This window comes from Hyaena hyaena, unplaced genomic scaffold (assembly GCF_003009895.1).
Source record: "Hyaena hyaena isolate Hyena2069 unplaced genomic scaffold, ASM300989v1 scaffold_928, whole genome shotgun sequence".
NCBI lineage: Eukaryota > Metazoa > Chordata > Mammalia > Carnivora > Hyaenidae > Hyaena > Hyaena hyaena.
Window position 1 is genome coordinate 291,111 of NW_024081562.1, and position 25,449 is coordinate 316,559.

Sequence of the window (25,449 nt, forward strand, 5' to 3'; positions counted from 1 at the left end):
AGTGGGTTGAGCCCATGAGCCACTCGGGCCTCAAGTTCTGGGGAGGAAAGAGGCTGCCCTTGGGGCCCAGGCCTGGTGCAGACTGGCTCCCCTCCAAGAAGAGTGGTCAAGTCCATAAGTATATTCACAACAATTTAAAGAGAATTCAAAGCAAATTTTTAAAAATGAATGGTGGAACAGGCTGTCCAGTCTGGGCATTCTGAGTTGGTCATTCTAGTTTAGTTCTCATTCAGGTGTCTCTCCTCAGAACCCTTTCCTGATGGGAGCCGCCATGGTAAGGGTAGAGACTGGCAGAGGTATGTGGGTTTCTGGGCTCTGCCAGGATGATCTGCCAGATGGCCCTTGGAGACATGTTTGTAGCCTGCCCAGTTCTGTGTGCCCACTGTGGTACAGGTGAACAAATGGCCCTTTGTGGGAGTGCCCAGGCCCTATACTCTCTGCTGAAATAATACTGTTAACTTCCAAGTAACATGAACATCAAGTTGAGGAAACAAGCACTCATTTGGTCTCAGAAGATGTCCATGGTGTGGCATGGTTTAAGATTTTAATGGGTTAGAACTAAGTTATAATTTATACTCAAATCTGTTAGATTATCACCTACAGCAAAATAACGTTTCTGTTAGAGTCAGCTTTAGTGTAAAAGCCTTCCCCACCCACCACCACCACCACATGGCTTTCTTTTTCAAATTCTGTACAGCACATTTTGGTAAAAGCAAAGGCGGCAGAGTGCTTCGGAGTTTATACTGAGCGCATTTCCCACAAATGTTTGGAAGGTGATAAATCATCCCCTTGGTCACCTTTCATGATGCTCTGGGACAAGCAGTGCCAGCACCCAGGGCACTTTCCTAATCATGTGTTTGGGACTGACATACTCAGAGGGTAGCCTTCCTTTTTCCCAGCGAGGCTATACTTGGGTTAAAAGAAATTGCAACACCCCATGAGTCCCGCTGTGCTATATCTTCTACAAGGTTTTTGCATTTCTCTGCTCTCCAGAACAGCCTTATAGTCCTGGGAAGGCAGAAAGGGGAGATGCATCTGTGACAGGGACTGTGCCATCACACTGAAGAGGCCTCTACGTGGACGCCAGAGCCCCGGCTGCACGAGCTACCACCCCTGCATGCCAAGGCCAGCGTCCCTCATGCCAGGCGTTCGCACAGAGAGTGAACACGCAATGCTGACAGTTAGGTTGACAAATCCTAGGACTGTAGACCCCGACTTTAAATTTCATTACCCATGAAATGAAGAAAATACTTGTTTCAATTAAGAATCTTATTTCTAGGGGCGCTTGGGTGGCTCAGTCGGTTAAGCGTCTGACTTCAGCTCAGGTCATGATCTCGTCGTTCATGAGTTCAAGCCCAGCATCAGGCTCTGTGCTGACAGAGCCTGTTTCAGATTCTGTGTCTCCCTCTCTTTCTGACCCTCCCCTGCTCACACTGTCTCTCTCTCTCTCTCAGAAATAAAAACGTTAAAAAAAAATTAAAAAAAAAAATCTTACTTCTACAGAGCCTAAAGTCTAACAGTGGAAATAAACTTTAGATTTCCAAAACTTTTTACAAAGCAAACATTTATTAACACAGTAAACGACTTTTTGTAGAATTTTTCTAAAGAAACAAATTCAAGACAAAATTTCTTCCAGTAGGTAACAAAATAATCTATTATTTAAATTCCTTCTCATTAAGATGACTGTAGTCCTTGAAACAGTACATCAGCTGGGCAGGCTCATTCTCTTACCAAGAACAAAATTGGCTGTGTGTCAGTCACTTTTGTTCTATAAGCACAACCAGGATATGTTGTCATTATTGAAAATTCAGTACTGTGATCTCCAAGAGCAAGTGTGAAACATTTTATCAGCACCTAAAACATCTCCGAGTGGCTTTAGTACTTAATATGTTACAAGTTAGAACAAAGTAAGCATTTAGGGAGAAAGTCTTCCTGCATTAGTCTCTGGCATGGTGCAGGTGTGTCTTCATCCAGGAACTCAGGATAAACTAACTTTCTCTTAGCGTATATGTTTTCACAGCAAATTTAATAAATTAAAATGTAGGAAAAGTAGCAACTAGCAAACAAAAGAATTCTTCAGGGTTCTCTTTAAATTAGCATGTTTAGGGTTACACGTGAATTAAAGCACTTCGTGTGTGGCAACATACCCAAGCCACTGGAACCAAGGATCAGGCTTAGCAAATACAGCAGAATTATCTGAATTGCAAATGCATTCTGAGCAAAAGTCCAGCACCAACCAGCCTCATAAGCATGTAAGACAAAGTTACTGTTTCTTCACAATCCACTCTTAAGGCATAATCAAAGAGGAGTTCCAAGGCTTTTGGTCCTTTCTGCTATACGCTCACATGCTCCCAAGGACACAGATGTGTGGGAATTACTTGCCTGTTTCAAGCTCTTGATACAGAAATGAGAAATTTTGGGTTTCTGAAAATCACGGAGTCAGGAAAACTTAGCAAAAAATATTAACACTCTGTGTTATAAGATGTGCCAGATCACCTCATTGCTACTTGTGAATAAAAGGACTGCATGATGTTTCAAGTGTTCTAAAGCCTCTTGCTTAATCTTTCACACCTCTGCAAAAACAACTACACCGTTTGCTGCTAGAATCTTTGGTAGGACAGCTTTTACCTAATCAGATTTTAGGAATGTAACCCATCAGCCACATTTCATTTTAGCAGTTATTCTAGGACTGATTTCCTAGATGTATATGTGCTGTGAGTAGAGATTATACTAAGCCATTCTGTAAGCGTTCAATTTGTCATTCCTTCTTCAGTGCCTACAGACAGGAGGAGGGGAATGGATGCAACCGTCCATTTCTTCAGTCCTATTCAAGTGTCCCCAGAGCAAATCGAACTTGCTTCAGTTCAATAGGAAAGAGCTGAAAATACATGGTCCCAGTTTTATTTCAGCTTAATAGCCTAAAGGTATCAGAGAAATAAAGCTACACGGAAGCGTAAGGCAGGCTGAGAGGCCAGGGAGACCACTCACACTAACTTCATGAGCTGGGCCAGGGCTCTGGATCTATAGTTACATAGTTGTCCAAACTTCATACGCATCAAGACAAGCAATAGAACGGTTATGCATAATACAACCCGCACCATGATTAAGTGAGGTCATGTTAACTGCCTTGTTTGTTGATCAAGTGTAGCTGAGGTCATGCAGACTGGGAGTTTTAAGGGAAAGCTCTAAAAATGCTTTGATAAAGATGTGCAAGTTAGCAGAGATTTCACAAAAATGTGCAGAAGCTATTCTTGCCCATTTTGTCCACAGACAGTTCTTGGTCTTGGCCCCCAACACTGACTCGTGTACAGTGATCACCCACACAGAGACGCAGCGCAGGATTTACTTGGCAGGTGACTCCAAGCTCTCATTCCATGTTGGTCAGAGAGTGAAGCTGTGAGGGCATTGGGTCTGTCTGTGGAGTCAGCTCACTAAGCTCACTGATGGTGGTGGCCAGCAGAGCGTCCTGAGACACCACGGAATCATCTGACTTGCAGGCCATGTCTGTAGAACTGTTCTCATGCACAGTGGGTACACTGCCTTGGACTGTGGCTAGGTTGTGAAAATGTCCATTTTCTGCAAAAGATAGCAATTTATCTGAAAGTTTGGATGGTGCATATTCTTCATCCGGCTGTTCAGTTTTGTGTGCGTTGTCATTCTTGGGTGAGCCATCTACAATAACAAGGAAAGACTTCCATGGAGTATTCTTATCATGTATCTACGAATCAAACACAAAACAGAAGTCACAACGTGTCTCTGAACAAGTACATCTTTTAAAACAATGGTCTCTTTTCAACTTAATATTGCTTCTACCACAACAAAATACCCTTTCACTAATGGCCAAGTCTTTCTACTGCCACTGTCACTGTTGGAAAGCCTTTATCATAGATTGTGCCTTTGAGACCCTGAAACTCTGTTCTTCATTCACACTGGGAATGTACTCCCCGCAGAGAAAACCTGAAAAGGAGAGACCTGTTGTCTTCTACAACCACCTTATGAAGTGACAGTTGGAATTTCTGACTGTCTAGAGGTAAGGGAACATGGGGACCAGTGACTTGTCATTCCGAAGCCACACTACTGCCTACCGAGGTATGCCGCCGGAGAGTGGATTTGTCAGTAAATGTCCGCCCACACGCGTTACACATGAACGGCTTCTCCCCTGTGTGGATGCGATGGTGGCGCTGGAGAGCATTGAGCTGGGTGAACTGCTTACCACACTGGTCACAGCAATAAGGACGTTCCCCTGAGATGGGAAGAGAGGAAAGCCACTAGTTCATCTTTCCAGCCTACTGAATTGAATCCTGATACACTCTGGAATCATGCTGTTGGTGAACTACTAGAAAGCATCAGCAGAGGGGTGCCTGGGTGGTTCTGTTGGTTAAGCATCCAGCTGATTTTGGCTCAGGTCATGATCTCATGGTTCCTGGGATCAAGCCCCACATCGGGGTCCATGCTGGCAGCAAGGAGCCTGCATGGGTTCCTCTCTCTCTCTATGCCCCTCCCCTGTTTGCACTATCTCAAAATAAATACATAAACTTAAGAAAAGAAAAGAAAGCATCAGTAGGAGGGCTGTGCTGGGAACGACCTGAGAGTCATTCAACAAGTACAAATCTATCCCTTGAATAAAAGGAGTTGATAGCCTACACCCAAATAGAGCCAAAGCCAAAAGCTGGTATTACATCCACAGAAATTCATCTGTTTTCCATAGTTACAGAATATAAAATTCCAAGTCCCACAAAAACTGAATTTGCATGTGTGTGTATACACTAACAGGTATAGATCATTACCCCCAAATTCTAATCTGAAAATGTTCAAATGTCCACATATCCACATCCACATCCATATTCAAACATTCATATACCTTTTCAGTTTGTCAGAACCAGAAACTAGAAACTCAGAAATTTAAAAATGCTATTACAACACAAAATAATGCTCAACTCCAAATAATTTCTAGTGAAACTAAAACCTTTGGGATATTATTCTTGCAACAATGAACTCTGTTCTGTGGCAACATTCCACCCATACCTGTATGGACTTTAATATGTTGGTAGAGTGAATTCCGCTGGGCAAAAGTTCTGAAACAAACTTCACATTTAAAGGGTTTGGATCCAGTATGGATTCTATTGTGATGTTTTAAATACTCCTTAGAAGCAAAACTCTTGCCACATGTTTCACACATAAAAGGTCTTTCACCTACATGAAAAGATGAAACAGAAAGTTAGAAAGGATACAGGCACCAGAACACTCCAAGAGTCGGCCCACACTCTAGATCACCTATGAACTCAAAAGCGCCGTGCAGGGCAACATGTTACATCTTCTAGTTAAAACGCTCATAAAACATCTATTTGTGTAAGATGCCTGCTATCTGCTGAAAGTTCATGTAAAATACCCTTGGAAATCCCAAGAAGGATTCCACTAGCCTAGAATTAGATCATTCAGTCGGCTCACATTTTGGAAATTCAGTCATTCCAAACAAGAAATAAATTTTACAACTTGTTTGGGAGAGTTGTTGGAGTTTGCAAAGCAGCACTCTTCTGGCACTTTATCAGGACAAAAGCTCCCTCGGGGAGGAGAGGAAGTTTACATGGCTACGTGTGTACAGCCACTCTCGAACAAAAGCTCCCATCAACTCCAGTACAGAACAGGAGAAAAATGTTCCCACTTCATGTTGTATAATTTGAGTCTTTTTATCCCACAAATCAAACTCATCTGATTATTAGATGTGCCCCTGATTTCACAAACAACAAAATAAAAATACTAGGTTTAACAGAACCCGAAAACATTACTATTTTCATCGAGTGACCAGTTCCGACTTAATGTTTAGTGTGGCCTGACCTCACCTCCACCCCCAATCTTCCATGAGGCACTGATTCACATTTCACAGTCTCAGTAATTCACATCATTAAATGCCTCGGCTCAGCTTCACCTGCATTTAAACGTGAGGCTCATATAGCAGTGTTTAGAGATAAACATTTTAAAATGCAAGCAAGTAAGAAAGAGCTGGGTTAGTATGATAACAGCAGTGTAAAACAGTCAGGTTCTGTATCCCATACAGCAAGGTTCTGAACCTCAGGATTAGCGTGCTGAATTTGAATAAAGCCAACTTAAGTTTTCTCCCTCACATAATAAAATCGTATCACAAAAATTTGGGAAGATAGAAATGAGATAATCCCACTACCTAATACATTATAGAAATTTGTTTTCATCTAGTCTTTTATGTGCAGGTTTTCAATGTAGCTGGGATTAGCTGTATGTGTAAAATGCGTGCATTTTCCAGTCTATATCCAGGCACAGGTATTTTTCATAACGTTCAGAGCCCCGAGAGCCGCCCCATCGGGAGCTAGGAGAAGATGGATTTACCAGTTTACTGAACCACTTCCTGTGGTTGGACAATCAGGTTGTTTCCAATGCTCTGTTATTAGAAAGACCAAGAAGAGGATGACAGCATATAGCTTTTCCCATATTTTGAACAATTTCTTTAGAACAGATTCCCGGAAAAGGGATTTGGGGCTAAAACAGTGGGAACTGTTTCATACCTTGTCATACATTAAGACTCCTTTGCCAGCTCCCACTTCCCAGTGTGCACAGCCCACTGCCTCAAGCACGCCCTCAGCACCAGGGGCAGGGGCATATTTTATTACTAATTTTTGCTCACTTATGAGATGGAAAAGCTATATTGTGGCCTTAGCTTGCACCACTTTGGGAGATGCCAACTTCTAAATTAAATGGCAGTTTCTTCTACAGCTAGAAAGACATTCAATCACAACAGCATTGAGTATTTACCTGTGTGACACCTTTTATGATAAATCAGCATGTGGTTCTGAGTGAATCTTGCACCACATTCATCACAGACAAAAGGTTTTTCCCCTGTATGAATTCTGAAAGTACAACATTCAGATGATAACTTAGGATGTATCTCAAAGCTCACTTTGCAATACAATTTCCACTGTAGCCTGCAAAGGCGGTTATTCCAAGAGACCAAATGAGAATGGCCTAAGTGGAAGGACACAGGCCTGTGACCTCCGTCCCCAGATCCATTTCTAGCAGAGGCCAGCACTCTTCCCAGGGGGGCGCGGAATAGCTTCTCGCCGCCCTCTGGTTTACACTGCTCTGCCAGACGGCAGACACACGCCTCTGCAGGCTCTCTTAACCACTGAACGGTGCCAGGCCACATTTGTATAAAGCTTCCTCATGGGAGTAATCAACCACAGACACACTGGGGACTATGGCTGACAAAGCACCACATGATCAAAAATGTCACGTGACATGACCGGTCCAGAAAGAACGGTTCTCAAAATGCTGAAGAAGCCTGGTTTCCAAGGAGGACACCTTAGCATTTCAGTTTCCCAACTAGTATGAAGTAGCCATCAACCATGAGTCCCTGAGCACTTCCTAAACCAAGTTTTTAAACTTCTCACATAGAGTAAAAAGACAATGAATGCTATGTGACCACCCCAAAGACTGGCCCCAGCCTGACAGCAGGTCTGTACTACAGAGAAATTGCCTGTCTAGATTTCAGGCATAAACAGTAAGCCCTGGAAGGACACCTACTTAAAAACTGGTATACCCCACCTACAGTTTAGAAATTATGAACAGAAAAAACTGTCCTGATTCTGGAGGTTGGACTAACCAACAGCACACACTTCAAGCCCAGAGAATGAACACCTAAGACCAGAGGAGTGTCCTAAAGCCCTAAATGGCCTCTCACTGAAGTCGTTAATGGGACCCAAGTTCTAAATGAACAGTCAGGAAAAGAGCAATGAAGGTGATCAGCCCAATTGCCCCTCAAGCATGGGGGCACTGTAAGTTCCAGAGGCTACTCTGGGATCAGGACAGCCTGGCCTGCATGGTCACAGGACCAGGCTGGAGGGCCTGGTGTTCCTGGTGCCTTCTGCCTGGGTGGGCCGGTGCTCCCTGTCCAGGCTTCTGTGCTGGCACAGGGCATAGGGCGAGGGGGACAGCCATCAGCCTGGGGCCTGTAGGAAGGCTGAATGAAGAAGACACACCTCCACTCAGGAAAACAATTCACAGAGGTCCCTAAGCAGCCCCCCCCGACTTCTAGAGGGCACAAATTAAGAAGCGGAACATCTGCAGACATGGCCACACTGGTCAAACCCTGGAACCACCTCAATCTCTGGACACCCATCTCCAGAACATCAACAGGCTGCATCCCGGGCAAAAAGTGCCCTTGCAGCAGCTCCAGCTGGCGGCCTTGGTCCTACCTCATGTGGGTCTTCAGTGCCGAGGGCTGAGAGAACTTGGCCTCGCACTCGGTGCAGCTGTAGGGCTTGTGGCCCGTGTGTGTCCGCTCATGCAGCCGCAGCGCCGTCTTGGAGCTCAGGCCCTTGCCACACTGCTGGCACTGGTGCCGCTCGCCACCACCCTCGTGTACCTGCACCACATGCCGCTTGACGTCCTTCTTCCTCTTGAACTTCTTGCCGCATAGCTCGCACGGGAAGTGACGCTCACTGCTGTGCACGTGGTGCTGGTGGCTCTTGAGGTTGCAGCGGTTGGCAAAGGTCTGGCCACAGGTGTCGCAGCGGTAAACTACCTCGGTGGCCACCCCATGGTGGTGCAGGATGTGCTTCAAGAAGCTCTTCTCATATAGAAAGGCTTTTTCGCAGATAGTGCACTTGAAGTTGCTCTTCCTCTTCTCACCCTCCTTGTCCTCATCCTCATTTTCCCCACGACCTGTGTCCTCCCTGCCACCCACTTTTGGCAGCACCTGTGCCGCCTCCACCACGGTGCCACACTCCTCGTGTTTTGTGACGGGCTCCATTTCTGCACCCACGGCGTCCGAGCTGGGGTGCTGGGGGCCGCAGTAGTTACCCTCATTGTCTTCGGCACTTCTCTGCTGCTCCCGGAGCCTTCTTGTGTATTTCTTTTTAGGGATTTCCACAAACACCTTTCTTCCAGCCAGCCTTCCACTGGCCCTTCTGATTTTTGGGTAGGGAGGCTTGACTGCATCTTTTTTCTTGTCTGGTTTCTCCTTGGACTTCCTGGGGGGCACACCTGGTGACATACCATTGCTGATTGTCTCTGCTGGGGGATCTGAGGCACCCCCAAGGCCGTTAGCAAGAGGATTGTCCACGGCAGGACTTGCCCTAGGGTCAGGGGCAATGGAGCCTGGGGAGCCACTGCTCCCTTCTGCCTCCTGAGACTCAGAGAAGTTCTGCAACTCCAGAAGTACCGACTCTAACATCTGCTTCTTCAGCTGAAAACAAGTTTCTGATAAATCCAGACATTTTAGTTTCTCAGCCATTTCCAGCATTCGCTGCACCCGATCTTCCTCTACTTGCACCTTCGCAGTGTATACAAACTCAAGAAATGAAGCAAAGTCAACAACTTGCACTTCATTTAGGTAGACGTTAGTCCTCGTACCATCCACAGTCTTTTCATTAAGAAACATTTCCTTAAAGAACTTGCTGGTGGCTGCCAGAACTGCCTTATGAGCCATGAACTCTTCGCGGACGCCCTGGTACTCCACGCTGACAGTCACATCACACAGGTGACCAAGAAGGCGCAGTTGGTGCATTTCATGCAGAAGGTTGAAAGGTGAGGACTTGGATTCCAGCAGAACTGCTCCACTTTCCATGTTTCTTCTTTCCAAAAACAGCTCTGAAAACAGAAGCAAGAATTATTCATGCATGAGCAACCACCAAAGCCAAAAGGATTAAAAATTAGGATTATTTCAGTTCTCTAGAGGATAGGAACTGATTAACAACCAAAAGCAAACTTTCCTCATATAAAGATATAAACCACACTTTTTTTTTTTTAAGTTTATTTATTTTTGAGAGAGAGCATGAGCAGGCTAAGGACATAAAGAAAGGGAGAGAGAGAATTCCAAGTGGCCTCTGCACTATCAGCACAGAGCCCAACACAGGACTCAAACTCAAGAATTGTGAGATAATGACCTAAGCCAAAATCAAGAGTTGGACACTTAACTCCCAGGTGCCCCCAAATCCCACCACTTCTTAGTGGGTTTCTAAACTGAAGTCATGATGCACCCTCATAAGATAATATTTGATGAAAGAAATAATACTAAGATTTCTCCCAGGGATAACCATAAATGGTAAAGTGAGGCCTAATGAAATATATTGTGCCAGGAACTTGCATACCTAGAACATTTTCTACGTTCCTTACAGACCCAGACCTAAAAACTGTAATAGAATTTACAGCAACAATAATGTCTAGCTCTTTGACCAGGAAACCAAATAATTAAAACAAAACATATGGCTGCCATTGAGAACAAACCTTAGAGAATCATGTCTGCCTTTGAAAACAACCAACTAAATAAATAACTACTTTCCATAAGGAAAACTTCATGGAAAAGCAGTTCATAATCCATGGCCATTTTCAGCACCCCTAAACACCTCATAATTTGAATTACCATTACTTTATGAGAATACTTTCAGGAGCTGCCCTAGTGAGCAAGTAAGTAACTTAGTTTCTCTGAGCCACAGTCTGTTCCTCTGTAGAAGATTGCCAGGCCATGCAAGGCTTCAGGGAGTACAAGCATGTCAGGTGCTTACAGTTGCACCTGAGACTTGTAAGCTACTTGTTGCTGGCTTCCCATGCACCAGGCCTGGGTGCTACTGTTATCCCCATTTCACAGAAGAGAAACAAGGTAACCGCTGAGACTGAGGTTTGAGGCTGGGCCTGGTCGGACTGACTTACACTGAAACTGCTCAGCATGCCCCTCGCTTCAGCCACGCCACCTGAAAAGAGCTGATTTTCCTCCCTAGGTCTTTCCACAGCTTTGGACGCTGCAGATTTCACCCCCACCCAGAGGTCTTCTCTCATTGGCTTCCATGGCACCCCACACCATCATGGGTCACTCCTGCCTGACTGGCAGTACTCTCTCTTCACACTCTCTGACTCTGTGGTTTCTTCTCAAAGTGCACCCCAACCTTATGCTCCCTTCCTCTTCCCAGTATGTTTTAGTTCCTAAATCTCCACCACCTGTCCAAAGCACCCGTCCTCCCTCAGTCAGACCTTAGATGTCACCTCAGACGCGGCATGTCTGAAGGGGAACTTGTCTTCACCTTCCCTGGAAAACCAGCCTCACTTCTCTCCACTTCTCCAGTCCCACCAGTGATACTGTTTCCAGTACCTGACACTACAATCGGCTCCCTACAACCACCAGCCCCTCCCCCCCAACATGAAAAAAGACTGCCCTCTGAGAGTTCAACTGTAACAAGAACATCCAGGAGGCCTGAGCAGTCACCTGAAAACACCAAGAAGCCTAGGTAAAGGGTTATGGTGTTGGGGGAGGGGCGGAACACTAGGCCAAGGACTGTCACGAATTCCAGCCCCAGCCTTGGAGAAATGGCTGCAGAGGGCGATCTCAGCATGATCCCCATACTCACCAGCAGCCCTCCACTTTCCAAACCTCTACGTAACGGACTCTCGGGCAGACTGTGAGCCTACAGGCGGCCTGACAGTAATTTGAGTCTATCAATAAAGTGATTTCTGAGCATGATTTCCCATCCTGTCTGAGCACAGGAAGGAAAGGCAGTCAGTGATCATGGCGACAGGAATCCTCTGGCCTGGGTGACAGCTGCATCTCCCACTGTAATTGGCTGGCGCCCGGCCGCACCTCCGTCCTGAGCATCGCGCTCCAGCCGGCAGCTCTCCGAGGCACCTCTGCACTAGAGAGGGTGCGGCGCTCCCGCCCGGCCGCGTCCGGGTGGACATCGCGCTCCAACGGAGCACGCCTCCGCCCCCTGGGCCCCTACGACCAGCACACTTCCGAGGGAGGGACACACGTCCCCGCTACTAGCGGACCCGGTGGTTGCTGGGTCGCGGGCATCCACGGGGCCCGCGTGACCGGGCCTGGACCTCCGGCCCCGGGCCGTCCCTGGCTCCTGCGCCCCCCAGGCCCGCCGCTCCTCCCAACGGGCACGCGCGGCCGGCCCGCTCCCCGCACGCGGACAAGTCAGGAGGCAGCGGCTGGGACTAGGAGCCCGAAGGCCTGCGGGCCGCACACTCACCTCACAGCCGGCGTCGCCGCCGCAGCCGCCGCAGCCACCGTGCGTCGGCCGGACCAGGCCCCGGGGGACCGACGGCCGGCTGGGCGGGGCGCGGCACCAGCGCGGGCGCTGCCGATTGGCCGCCGCAGGCCCCGCCCCGCCCCCGGACAGCCCCGCCCCCTCCCGCGGCTGGGGGAGGGGCTGCGCGTGCACGTCCAACTGCGGAGGCCGTTCGGGCACAGTTACGTGATTCGACGTACGCTTAGGGTCCGCGTCCCGCAGTCCGCGCAGGATTGCGTCACCCGCCGCGAGCCAGGGTCTGCGCCTGCGTAGAAGACCGCGAAGGCAGCTCTGGGCTGTTGGCGGCGCCGCGCGGCGGGGGCGGGGCTGGGCCAGCACCAGAAGGTCACGTGAGTGTGGGGGCGGGGGCGTGGTCACGTTCAGGGTCGTCTGGTCGCTAACCGCTCTGAGCCAGCAGCTACCCTTGTGCTGCGCGCAGTCCCGAGTGGGGTCAGCCGCGCGGAGTAGGGGAGGGTCTGCGACGCCGGCCTGGCACCGGGAAGGGGCGGGCGTCCCGCGTGTGTCCTGGGACTGGCGCGCGGCGGACAAAGCACTTCCACGTGCCGCTGGATGGGGTAGGCTCAGGGCGGGGTGCTGGGCGGGCATTCTTCCCTCAGGGCCCCTGCCCAGGTTTGGCCCTAGCCCACAAGCGCGGAGACCACACCACGTACCTTACTCCAGTGCGCAGTGTAATATCCCGGGAGTCTGCAGGCGCACACATGGTTTGAGTGGTCATTACGGAGCTTCCCAAGACCCTGCCGCCTTGGGTGGAAAGATTTCGTGCTCCGTCTTTGAACACTTCACCCCCAAACCTTGGTCCTGCCATGCATCCTGTACAGTCTTAATCAAAATCCTGCTTTGGAAAACTTGTCTTAAACCAAAAGTTCTCAATGCAGAATCTGACTTCCCGCTTCGAGCCACTAAAGCGTTGCGAGGTCTTGCTCCCCCTTACTGTGGCCAGCCATGCACTGGGCATCGTCTTACAGGATGTGTTGGTAATGTGTTGTACTGTAAAACAAACAGATGAAAAAAAATAAGATGCTTAATTTTTCGTTGTTGAAAATATTTACCTCTCCTTTTTCTTTCAACATTTAGTTTAGAAAAGGAATCACTATAAGTATTTTCTCTTTGAAATGTACCTAAGTCCTTTTGAAGACTTTCTAGGCCTTCCTTCAGCTTTAAGACTTAGAACCTATAAGAGTCGCTGGAGGGCCCTGGAGCCAGCTGTTTGCAGTGTAAACATCCTGAGAGATACCACCCAATCTTCCAGTTTCCTAGGACACTAACTTTAGTGAGTGCCTTGCTCCAAGTTGTACAACTAACTCCTGTCATAAAGGTATGAATAGCGTGTTTTCCCTCTGGCTAACCAAATAGCTAACCTACATGGTCGTTCCAGGCACCAGGGAGAGAGGACGAACTACATGTGATCAGTAATGCTGTCTAGTCCTTTTACTGGGGGACTAGTTATTACTGTTGAGAATACATATGAAACAGATCATGCCAGAAAATATGTATGTAACAGCTGACATGAAAGGGTGAAGTTTCTTTCTGCCTTTGTAAATTGCCTGTGATGCACATCACATTCTGGTTTAATGCTTATTTGATAATAAAAGTGTGTACTACCTCTATGGAAAAGATTTCTGGGTTGGGAGATTTTTTATTATTTTAACAGGAGCCAGCTTTCCACACATAGTAGGTACTCAGTATTTGAAGAATGAGTGAGAGGGGGCTTTGCTGAAGCACATTCTATATTTGCACTCCATGATTCCAAGAAATCGGAATGAACACAATTGTCACTTGTGACACCAGAAGGTCCAGAATAATTTTTTAATTTACGATTTTGTTTTGCATTACTAAAAGACGATTTGCTTCCTCACTTAAATCTTCAGTGCTTACTACCCACTTCTGTATCTCCTTTGGAGAAATTTTTCTTCCAATCCTTTGTCTATATTTTTTAGTTATTAGTCTTTTTACTATTGAGTTGTAAGAGTTCTTTTTATATTCTAAATAAAAGTCCCTTGTCAGAAAATATAATTTGCAGATATTTCTCCCATCCCATGGGTTGTCTTTCACTTTCTTGGTGGTATCTTTTGAAGTGCAGGACTTCTAAATTTTGATGGACTCCAATCCATTCTTTTGTTGCTTTTGGAAACTGTCGCCTAATCCAAGGTCATGATGACTTATACCTGTTTTCTTCTAAAAGTTTTGTAGTTTTAGCCCTTATATTTAAGTCTTTGATCCATTTTGAGTTAATTTTTGTCTACATTATGAGATAGCAGTCCTACTTAATTCTTTTGCATGTGATTATCCAGTTGTCCCAGCATTTGTTAGAAATACTGTTCCTTTCCCCATTAAACTGCGTGGTCTCCTTGTCAAAAATCATTTGACTGTAAATGCTACCATTTACTTCTCGACTCTGTCAGTTGATCCTTGGGACTATCATCATGTCAGTACCACACTGTCTCTGTTATTGTGTATGTTTTTCCTTTTTATGGAGAGGTTTTAAATTGTTTTGCTGATCAGTCAGTCCTGTCTTTTGGGTTTCTTCTGCTGAATGCAAGTTCAGAAAATACTTCTAAATGTAAAACAGAGAGAATAGGAAGAAAGGAGGTGCAGAGATGATGCCCTGAGCACCTACCAGTGTCCAGAACAGGCTTCAGATTTGGCTGAGATTCCTGGTGGCCAAAGAGAAAAAGACCATACAGGTTTGTCTACAAGCTTTATCTACAAAGTAAATTTAGTTTGCTCAGAGGAGGTTTTATATACATTGAAGGCAATATATATCCTAAAAAACATTCTTAAGATGAACTGACCTCTATGCTCTTCTCCATCATGATTTTCATCTTTTTCCTTTTCTTCAAATTCACATTAAATGAGTTTGCTGCCTCCTCTTTTACAGCCAGCAGATTACCTGTGAGTGGCTCCTACTGTGGATCCAGGGTCTGATGCTGCCCCTGTGTTCCTTCAGGTACATCTTTTTCTTTTTTTTTTTTTTTAAGGTTATTTATTTTTCAGAGAGAGAGAGAGGAGAAAGAGGGGACAGGGGGGAGATGAAGACACAGAATCTGAAGTGGGCTTCAGGCTCCAAGCTGTCAGCACAGAGCCCAACATGGGGCTCGAACTAATGAACCGTGAGATCATGACCTGAGCTGAAGTCGGACACTTAACCGACTGAGCCACCCAGGTAACCCCAGGTACATCTGTTTCATAGTCTCTTGCCTCTGATCAGCTGGTGAGTGGGATAACCACCCAGCACACTGGCAGAAGTTTTTGTCTGGTCTGGTTCATGTATTTTTCTGTAGAAAAACAAGGTAACTGCAGTGGATAAACACTGGGTGACTCTAAGACTAAACAAGGTAAATAAACATCAGGATGAGATATAATGCACAGCTTGTGTTCTCTAAGTGGAGATGAAAACTCAACTGAGGTAGGCTGATCATGGTTTCTAGGTAAAAAAATACTATTCATTTACCACATGATTAGGGGTAAGTATGTACATGCATGCTTGTCTAAAAGCCCCTGGACAAGAAGAGGCCCTGGGAATATCCCACATCTTCAGTGACCCCAGCACTTTATTTCACCGTATGTTGAACACGCTAAAAGAATATGGTTTAGTGGGTTAGTGGTGTCAGCTCCCCAGTAGCTAGAGTCCAAACATGGCAATTCCTTGGTGGAAAGCTGAAGATACACAGAGACTGGCAAGAAGTAGCATGTGTAATTCACTGACAGTGCGCTGGGTGCAGAGCAGTGGATCTGGGATGGGCACATAACAGCTGTTAGCGTGGCTGCACATCGGTTTCTTGATCTGTCTCCAGCAGAGTCTGTTTCTAAGCTTAATATTTGCCTTGTGTAGTTTTCTGTATCTGTTTTATTTTTCAGTAAAAGGAAAATAAAAGGAGTTGAAGAAGACATACTTATTCCTTTCTGTTAACAGAACATATGCTCAGGGGCGCCTGGGTGGTTTAGTCGGTTAAGCGTCCGACTTTCGCTTGGGTCATGATCTCGCGGTTCGTGGGTTCGAGCCCCGCGTTGGGTTCTGTGCTGACTGCCAGCTCAGAGCCTGGAGCCTGTTTCAGTCTGTGACTCCCTCTCTCTCTGACCCTCCCCTGCTCACGCTGTCTCTCTCTCTCTCCTAGAAATAAATAAAACATTAAAAAAGAAAAAAAAAGCTTTAAAAAAATTAAAAAAAAAAACAAAAAAACAGAACATATGCTCAGTGAGTGCACATGCCCCATTGATGACTGCAGACATGTGGCTTTAATGGCATTTCTCTGCTTGGCCTTTTGTTTCCCACACCATAATTATCAGGTCACTTAAGTCACCAGCGGGGTTTCTTCAGTTACATTATGGCCCCACTTTGTGCCTGCAAGCAAAGCAAAAGGAAAAGGTATGTGTCACCTTGAATTGCTGACCCTGCCAGGAGCTAAAGATCTTTCCCAGGTTAGGTTATAGAAACAAGATTTGAGGAATTCCAGTAATAGAGCCATCTATGTAATAATTTGAAAACCTTCTTGCTACAAACCCTTAGAAATGATAACTTAAATATAGTAACCATCTTCTTCAAATTCATGGCCAAGATTACAAGAAATCTGGGAACTCTCTGAGGTCCAGAAATAAAGAGGGAACTCAACATCAAGCCTGTTGGTGAGTGAACTACACTGCCTGGAAGGGGTTGTGGGTCTGGTCTTGATCATATAGATATAACTCTGGATTTCCACACATACACACACACACACACACACACACACACACGACAGTGAGACCTTGCACAAAGCTGAGATGCATAAAGAACCACATCCCCAGTGAAACAGTAGTTTAGGGGGAAAAAAAAACCTATCCATCAGCATAGAGAATCAAGTAGCTATTGAGGTTGCCCTGAGACCTGAGCTAGGGGTGTAAAAGTCTTCCCCGAAGATTTATAACTCTAGGCCTGCCTCCACACATGGAGTTTCTGTTCAGATTCTGCTGCCCCTGAGGCCTGGGAAACTCTTAGCTTGGAAATTAACATAAAGCCTGGTCTCTGGCCAGAAACGTCCCATGGACACCTGCAGAACCATATGCAAAACTGCTCCTGAGGAACAGACAAAGGAAAAAACTGAGTGAGTGGAAGCCAGCAGCATAACAAACAGCAGGTTGGACCCTTAAGAGTCTCAGTAGGACTTCCAGATTCTACAATAAATATGTTTACATTATTTAAAACAAAAGGAAGGATTTCAACATGTTAGAATAAGAATAAAGTGTAAGCCGACGCGAAAAAGGACTAAACAAAACTTCTGAAAGTTAAAATAGACTTGCTGAAATCAAAAGCTGCATTTTAGGTAAGCAGTAGGTTTCAGACAGCTGAAGAATTACTGGGTTGGAAACAGAACTGAGGATCTTACCAAGAAAACAGTAGAGATGCAGGATTGCAGGTATGAAAGAGAGCTTAAGAAAAATAGAGGAGAGAATACTAAAGTCTAATATACTCATAATAGGACTTCAAGAAGGAAAAACAAAATGAGACTGAGAGGCAATACACAAAGAGATATTGACTGATAATTTTCCAGAACTAAATATGGAAACTCTCAGGTTTGGGAAGGATGGATAAAAATAAATTCACATCTAGATACAGTGCAATCTATCTGCAGAAACTGCAGAACGACAGAACCAGAAATCTTACAAATATCAGACAGACCAGACAGAACTGATTAAAATTCTCTAACAAAAGGAAGCATGTGATCTGTGCACAAGATTTGTGTGGAGGGCCTCCAGGTCAAGGGAAGGAGACAGGCACAGCATTTCTGCTGCTGAACAAGTAGCAGCTTTCTTTATGGAGGGAATAAAGGATGAACTGCACAGAAAAACAAAATTCTCCATTCAAGAACAGATTTTTCTTGCCCTTGATTTTTCTAGCCTCTGGTCTTATCCCAGGTGTGACTGTTACTTTTTTCCAACCTCACTGGCCTAAGGGAGGCTGACAGCTGGTAAAGCAGTATTTCTGTGTGTGTCTGTGGGGGGTGTTTCTGGGAGACATTAGCATTTGATTCAGTAGACTGAGTAAAGAAGACCCACCCTCACCAATGTGGGCAGCATCATCCAATGGAACAAAAAGGCAAAAAAAGGGCAAATTCTCTCTCTTCTTGTGCCAGGATATCCCTTTTCTCCTGCCTCAGAGGTTGAAGATTGGGACTCCAGCATGTTCACCAGTAGCCTCTGACTTCAGACTGAAGGGGTACCACTGGCATGCCTGGTGTCCAGCTTGCAGCCAGTAGACTGTGGGGCTTCTTGGCCTCCAGAGCTACATGACCCAGTTCCTTCATGAATCTCCCCTAATTTATGTCTCTATCCTACTGCTGTTTCTCTGGAGAGCCTGGACTAATACACCAGGGCAAAGTCCTCCATTCCATATCCTCTAGCCACCTTGACCTTGAGCTGTCCCCCCTGCTCCGCCCCTCACTTTAACTCTGTCACTTTCTGATCCTATCTGAAAATTCTTGGCACCAGGAATACCCTCAGGACAGAAAACCTATTAAATCGTGGCCTCAGTTAATTCTTCTCCAAAGTCCTCAAACCAATACTTCTTGAAATATGTGTCAAATTTTCTCATAGGAGTTCATTATGCTGCATTGAAATTTACTTGAAAGAGGGTCCCTTTTTAACGAATCTACACCACTACAATGTAAAAATTCTGATAGAGTTTTTATTAAAATTGGATTTTATATTTTACTATTATTTTCCCGTGAATGGTGCAAAGTTCAACTTCTTAGAAATAAATACAGCATTAGATGATGATTCACTGGCCTACTGTATTGGTCAAAACAAGAATCCAGCACGCAGGGTCTAAAATCAAATTATAAATCTTAGCTCTCTGGTGACTAAGCAAGTACTTCTGCTATTTGAATGTCATCTCTTTTGCTAGTTCTTCACTAAGCAATTCTGACAGTAGGTCCAAGTGATTAGAAGTATAAACGCTGACAAAATGACAAAACCTGCCATAATTTATTGTGCACACATAATCCCCCCCCAACACACACACACACACACACACACAAGCCCCTAACTTGTGTCGCAGGTGGTTCCCCGCAGCACCCACATTCCCGGGCTTTCTCCCTCGTGCGGGTTCCCATGTGCCCGATACCTTGCACTTGGTGACAGAAGGGACAAGCCTGGAGCTTCTTTCATGTCCACAAGGGATAAGCCACTCTATCCTGCTGTCAGAGGGCACCTGGAAGGATGCTGTTCTTTGAACAGTCCGAGGTCATTGATCCCACCTGGAAGCATTCCATCATTCCGGACTGCCTGCTGTTCTCCAGGCCCCGGGGTCCAAGGAGAATGCAGCCATGTCTAAACGGGCCTCCCCAGCAAGGCCCGGCAACTTCCTTACAGTCTGTATCAGCCCACACTGGCTCCGCTCCCTTCCATCTACCCAAGGTATTTCTAGTTTCCAGGCTTACCCCACCAGGCCCTTGCACCTGGCACTCTAGCTGTCCACTTGCTGGTGAGGCTGTGTGCACACACGTGCCCGTTTTCTCCTGGCAGTAGAGGCCACAATTGGAGAGACCCTGATCTACTTTCCCCATCCCCTGATCCCCAGACGCTGACGCATCATCACTCACATAGCCAGTGCTCTGTTACGTTTCTCCACGCATTGTGTTTGCCCTCATTTCTTCACAAATACCCAGCAGACCTTGGCACTCAGGTCTCTAGGCTACCTGACTCATACAATGCAAATTTTCTGGTTCAGTTTGTGCACTGTAAACAAATTCTAGAAATGAGGCAAACTCTTCTGTGTAACTGTCATCAAAGCAGTCTCTCTCCTGATGTCTGAGACAGTCCTTGAAGCAGCTAAGATACTTTGTGGACCAGAAGGGCTTCCAGGGTCCCCAAGTGAGCTCGGTGCTGCATTGCAGACCATATGGGCCCAGCCTGTGGGGGTGTGCGAGATATTTAGAGGCTCCAGATAGCAACTTCATGCCTCAAAAGCTGTTTCTTCTCCATTTGGTCAGGGAGGGAGGAAAAAGGAGTAACTAGAACCGGATCTAATGAATATAATTTTAAGGACCATCATTTAATTTTTTTGCTCAGAGGACAGAATTACAGCATGAAAAAGACACACTTTGTGAAAACAGTGTGACGTGGTTGAGGGACACATGGGGTCAGTGAGCCTGGAAGCTGTGTGGCCTTCCTCCTACAAACACAACCTCCCCCAAGCTGGTCCCGTGTTTTAGATTAATTATAATGAAAATATGAACAAAATGTGTTTCATGCTTACAGTGGGCAAGCCACCATGCCAAGCACGTTGCTGGCACTACTCATTTCTTCTCACAAAAGTATGAAGGAGTAGTGTTTTTACCCCTTTGAACAAATGAAGGAGCAGAGAGGGTAAGGAACTTACCCAAGATCACACAGAGAGCCAACAAAGAGCCCGTATTTGAAGCCCCAAAGTGCAAGCTCTGACCAGACCATAAAGCATCCCAGGTCAGGGAAAAATCAAAAAGGGACTAGAGAGAGTGTGATTCAATAACATCCTAAAAGTCCCACATCTTTGGTTTGCATGAAACCAAAAGTGAACACTCAGAAGTGTGGTTCATGCAAGAGCTCAGGGATCTTGCCCTTCTCTGCCTGACCACATCATTGCCATCTCACATCTACACTCCTGGCCACCCAGGCCAGGGCTCAAGTCTGGAAGTGGCCACATATCTCCTCAGCACAGGCCATTTGCACATCCTGGTCTAACCTTCCCTCTTCCCCCATTTAGTTCCCACATATCGCTTCAACCTCCATTCAATTGTCTCCTCCCCAGGAAAGCTAACCCCAGTGCCCTGACTGTGACAGAGCCCCATCCCATAAGCTCACAGAGTACCAGGTACCACTCAACAATTACACAAATGACAAGCGTGATTTTACACTTACTTGGTGACTGTTGGATTAAAAATCTTTCTCCCTCCCCACCCACTAGGCTGTGAGGTTTATGAGCACAGAATGGTGAATCCCTAGCAGCTAGCTCACATAAGTCCTTCCTAAATGAAGGAATGAGTGAGTGAATAAATAAGGGAATGGCTACTCAGTCTCTTGCAGGATATGCCAGGCTTCTGGGCTGTCAGCTATCTCTGGTGTAATCAGCACCCAGGAAACTTCACATCAGGTGTCATGCAGCTTCCCAGTCTTTCCTATATTCTGCATCCTCCTCATTCTTTTGCCTGACGGCTGGTGTGTCTGGTTGGCAGACTTAACTCTCAGTGCTGTCCTGGACGGGGTGATTTGGGGATCGTCGTATGCCCTGAAGAAGTCAAATTGGAGACAACTACAAGATTTAAAATGACTATTTCCTACTTTTCCTGGCTGAATTCAGTTCAATGCACTGAACAAGAAGAAATAAACACCTATCATATGGCTTCATTTCATTTCTCCAATGGCCAAAGAAATGCATTAAGTGCACCTACTATGTGAGAGGCTTTCGAGATTCTATGGAGCCCAAATGGCAGAAGGGGTTCTCTCAACCTTCACTGAGGAGATATGGTATCAGTGCTCCTGTCACTTTGGATTCAGGTTATGATCACAGATCAGTTTCTAGGATTCTAAACCAGCTGATACCTGCAAGGTGTCTAAGTGGTGGCCACACAGTTTATCTGTTATGAGCACTTCTCTAAACATATGCACAATCTTGTCTGGATCTAATTGAAAGCTATGGATCTCCTTTCCAGAAAAAAGCAGCCATACAGGGGTGCCTGGGTAGCTCGTGGCTCAGTTGGTTAAGTGTCTCAGTCAGTTAAGCGACTTCAAGTCATGATCTCACAGCCTATCAGTTCAAGTCCCACATCAGGCTGTGCTGATAGCTTGGAGCCTGGAGCTGCTTCGGATTCTCTCTCCCTCTCTCTCTCTGCCCCTCCCTGGCTTATGTGTGTATGCATTCTCTTTCTCTCAAAAATAAACGTAAAAAAAGGCAACCATACAACCACAGGTAATTTTACACATAGTTTCAAAGTATTCACAGGCCTCCACAGGCCCATCCATTAAAGGAAAAGGATGGCCAGGGCCTCAGGCCAGATCAGCAGATATTAATTTGTGAGTTTTTTTTTAAGTGTTTAAACATTAAGAAAATTATATGTCTAGGCTGAAGTTCACTTCTCCTTAAGGTTAACCTCTGTTCACTTCCAAACATCCTTCCATCCTCCCAGCTTGCACCAATGTTCAGTCACACCAGACCTCATCTCTACTGGACTCCGGGGTGGGGACAACTGACATAATCTCTCAGAACACACTAGCTGGTGGCAAAGCTGAGCTGACAGAGGGTCACCATTTCTACACAAGGCTCCACAAAGCTAAGATGTGGTTTGTTGAAAGTTTTTGGTTTGATATACTTAATGGCTTTGACTGGAAACGGAGCTATGAAGGCTATTGGTTTCAACTGGCCTAAGCTCATGTCACACAGGCTCATGAGATTTTCCCTGTGCTTGCTAGGAATGGCACGGTGTCAGCTGCATGGTCTCAGTTTTGCCAGCAACAGTGGTGTGACTTCCAGGTCACTATAGGCATGAAGAAAAATTGGCAGCAGAAGCTCTGTCTAAGCACTAAAGGTGAAGGAGCTGGAAAAAGGTAATTTGCCTTTTAAGAAGTGTTTTTAAATTGTAGGCACTGCTCCTTAAAGAATCTGTAAGTCATTTTACTGTGGTTCTGGACTGAATCTTTTTTGTTTGTTTGTTTATTGTGATGAAATATATGTAATGTAAAATTTACCAGTTGAACCATTTTTAAGTGTACAATTCGGTGACATTAACTACCTTGGCAATATTCTACAACCATCACCATTATGCATCTCCAGAACTTTCTCATCATTCTAAATAGAAACTCTGTATCCATTAACAATAACTTCCCATTCCATCCTTCCCCCAGGCACTTGAGACCACCACTCTACTTTTTGTCTCTATGAATTTGACTCCTCTAGAGACCTCATGTACATGGAGGTATAAACACTGTGGCCTTTGGGTCTGGCTTATTTCATTTAGCATAAATTCATCCATGTCATAACGTGTCAAAACCTTATTATCTTTTAAGTATGAATAATATTCCATTGTATGAATATACCACATCTTGTTTATTCATTTATATGTTTATAGATATTTGGGTTGTTTCCATATTATTGCTATTGTGAATAATGCTGCTATAAATATTGGTGTGCAGGTATCTGAGTCCCTGCTTTTCTGTTCTTTCAGGTATATATTTAGAAGCAGAATTGCTGAATCATCTTTTGTAATTCTATGTTTCTAATTTCTCTATGCCCTCACCAATGGACTGAAGCATTTTTAAGCAAGGGATTTTTATATATATATAATCTTTTCAGTGAGGTATTCTCAATAGTTTTATCAAAGCTCTCGATACTCTTAATTGTTTAAAAAAATAGTTCTCAGTGTTCAGGATTGAGCCTAAATACAGTTGTCTCCAGGAAAAGCCTAAGTAATAATTCATGATGGGAGATGAGAAACATAGAAACAAATGGCACTTGATTTTGAAAAGAACTCAGATTCCAGTAAGTTAAAAATGCTTATCTCCTCTCATCATGCACATGACAGATAAATTTAATCCAGCCATCACATTTGGATAAATTTAATCTGGTTTTCAAATCAACTTTGCTTCAACACAGAATGTCAAAATGGACAATGCACCACTTTTATAGAAGAATTTAAAATAAAAAACCTTACTGTAACACTGCTGCAATGTTACTTTATCACTATCAAGGATCCTATATGTTTAAAACGGCCCATGAAGTATTCAGAATGTGTCAAAAGTCTAAGTAGAGACAAAACAACATATGAGGACAAGAGCAGCTAGGATCCTTGTTCTGCCCAAGTTAGTTAGCATTCATTGATTCACTATGGGAAGCACTTCTTCACCTGGGTGTCATAACAGGTTTACTGCCTGACCAATTGAGGAAATGAGACATGATTGTCATAAACTTTGTATTCAATTCCCTTTAGAAATGCTCCATAATCAGGTTCCCAGGTGGAAATTATGTCAAGCTTTTTTTTTAAATTTTTTAAAAAATTTATTTCTGAGAGAGAGAGAGCACAGGGGAGGGTCCGAGAGAGAGGAGAAACAGAATCTGAAACAGGCTCCAGGCTCTGAGCTAGCTGTCAGCACAGAGCCCGACGCGGGGCTCGAACCCACTAGCTTTGAGATCATGACCTGAGCCGAAGTTGGAGGCTTAACCAACTGAGCCACCCTGGTGCCCCTTTGTCAAGCTTTTTAAAAGAATTTTTGGAAATCATTAAGGAAAAAAATCACCAATGACCCCATACAGAATTAGCAAAGAACACAAATAGGCAATTCACACATAGGAGTACAAATGGCAGAGATTTCACTGACAAATGGAATACTATAAAAACGATGACAAACCAATGTCCAGACAAATTGACCTATAGTTAAACACAACCTCTGACCCAGCACAAGTATCCAGGGGAAATACAATCTCAGGGCTAGTAAGGGGCGGGGGTGGGGGGTGGGTGGGAAGTGGGAATTTATCTATCTACCATCTATATGTATACCCAGGGAACTGTCCTCACCCTTTAGCCATCCTGAAAAAGTAAAAAGGAATGAACAATTTTCACATAAGGGCGTTCACTGGAGTGCACTTATATTACTAAAACTTTAGAAATAACCTACTCACCTATAAGAAGATGACTGAATAATTTACAATATAGTCACACACTGGCCTATTATGTGGTCATTATAGGAACGTCTACAATTATTTACTGGAACTAGTAATAATCATTTTACAATGTATACATTTATAAAATCACACTGTACACTTTAAATACAGTTTTGTCATTTATTTTCAATAAAGCCTAAAAACCTTTAGTGGCTTGGGGAACTGCTCCCTGTGTCATAACGAGTAAAGAAGATTACACTATTCTCATAAGAAATGATCTGATTTTAAAACAAATCCATAGGGGCTCCTGGGTGGCTCAGTGGGTTAAGCGACCCACTCTTGATTTTGGCTCAGGTCATGATCTCACAATTGGTGAGGTCAAGCTCCATGTGGGGTGTTGCTAACAGTGCAAAGCCTGCTTGGGATTCTCTGCATCCCTCTCTCTCTCTGCCCTTGCCCTGCTCCTGCTAGCTCTCCCTAAATATAAAAAATGAACATAAAAAAGCACAAATCTATAAAACTACACTATAAAGAACTATAAAAGATTTCACCCTCAGCTCTACACCGTAGTGGGAGGAGCTGAGACGCGCCCATGACTTCCCCGTCCCGCCCACCTGACGCAAGCCCCGCCTACCGCCACCGGCCAGCCATTCGACATGCGCCACCTGGGTCCGCCCAGCAGGCCGGGCCACGCCCCTCAATGGGCTCTCGAGGAGCGCCAGGGCGGGGCAGGGCGGCCGGGCGACTCAAATCCGCAGTACTCACCACCCATTGGCTGTTGGGATGCCGACC

General features: G+C 45.2%; 1 protein-coding gene and 1 long non-coding RNA gene across 4 annotated transcripts; one reads left to right on the forward strand and one right to left on the reverse strand.

Annotated features, from left to right (window-relative positions):
• Window positions 1-1,547: 1,547 nt before the first annotated feature.
• GZF1 (GDNF inducible zinc finger protein 1) lies at window positions 1,548-12,829 on the reverse strand. Of its 3 annotated transcripts, none has more exons than XM_039220961.1 (6): window positions 12,704-12,829; window positions 8,223-9,618; window positions 6,784-6,878; window positions 5,026-5,193; window positions 4,086-4,243; window positions 1,548-3,718 (listed from the first exon to the last, which is right to left on the reverse strand). In XM_039220961.1, the coding sequence occupies exons 2-6, from the start codon at window positions 9,593-9,595 to the stop codon at window positions 3,368-3,370; spliced, it is 2,145 nt and encodes a 714-aa protein (XP_039076892.1). In that variant the 5' UTR covers window positions 9,596-9,618; window positions 12,704-12,829; the 3' UTR covers window positions 1,548-3,367. The 3 variants fall into 3 exon arrangements, with proteins under 3 accessions (XP_039076892.1, XP_039076891.1, XP_039076893.1); XM_039220960.1 differs by lacking the exon at window positions 12,704-12,829 and adding an exon at window positions 11,994-12,058; XM_039220962.1 differs by lacking the exon at window positions 12,704-12,829 and adding an exon at window positions 11,994-12,058 and having other exon boundaries at window positions 3,468-3,672.
• Window positions 12,517-23,013, forward strand: LOC120222943. The gene is made up of 3 exons (XR_005526153.1): window positions 12,517-12,607; window positions 14,932-15,000; window positions 22,473-23,013. It is a non-coding gene; the product is annotated as an uncharacterized LOC120222943 (long non-coding RNA).
• Window positions 23,014-25,449: the final 2,436 nt, after the last annotated feature.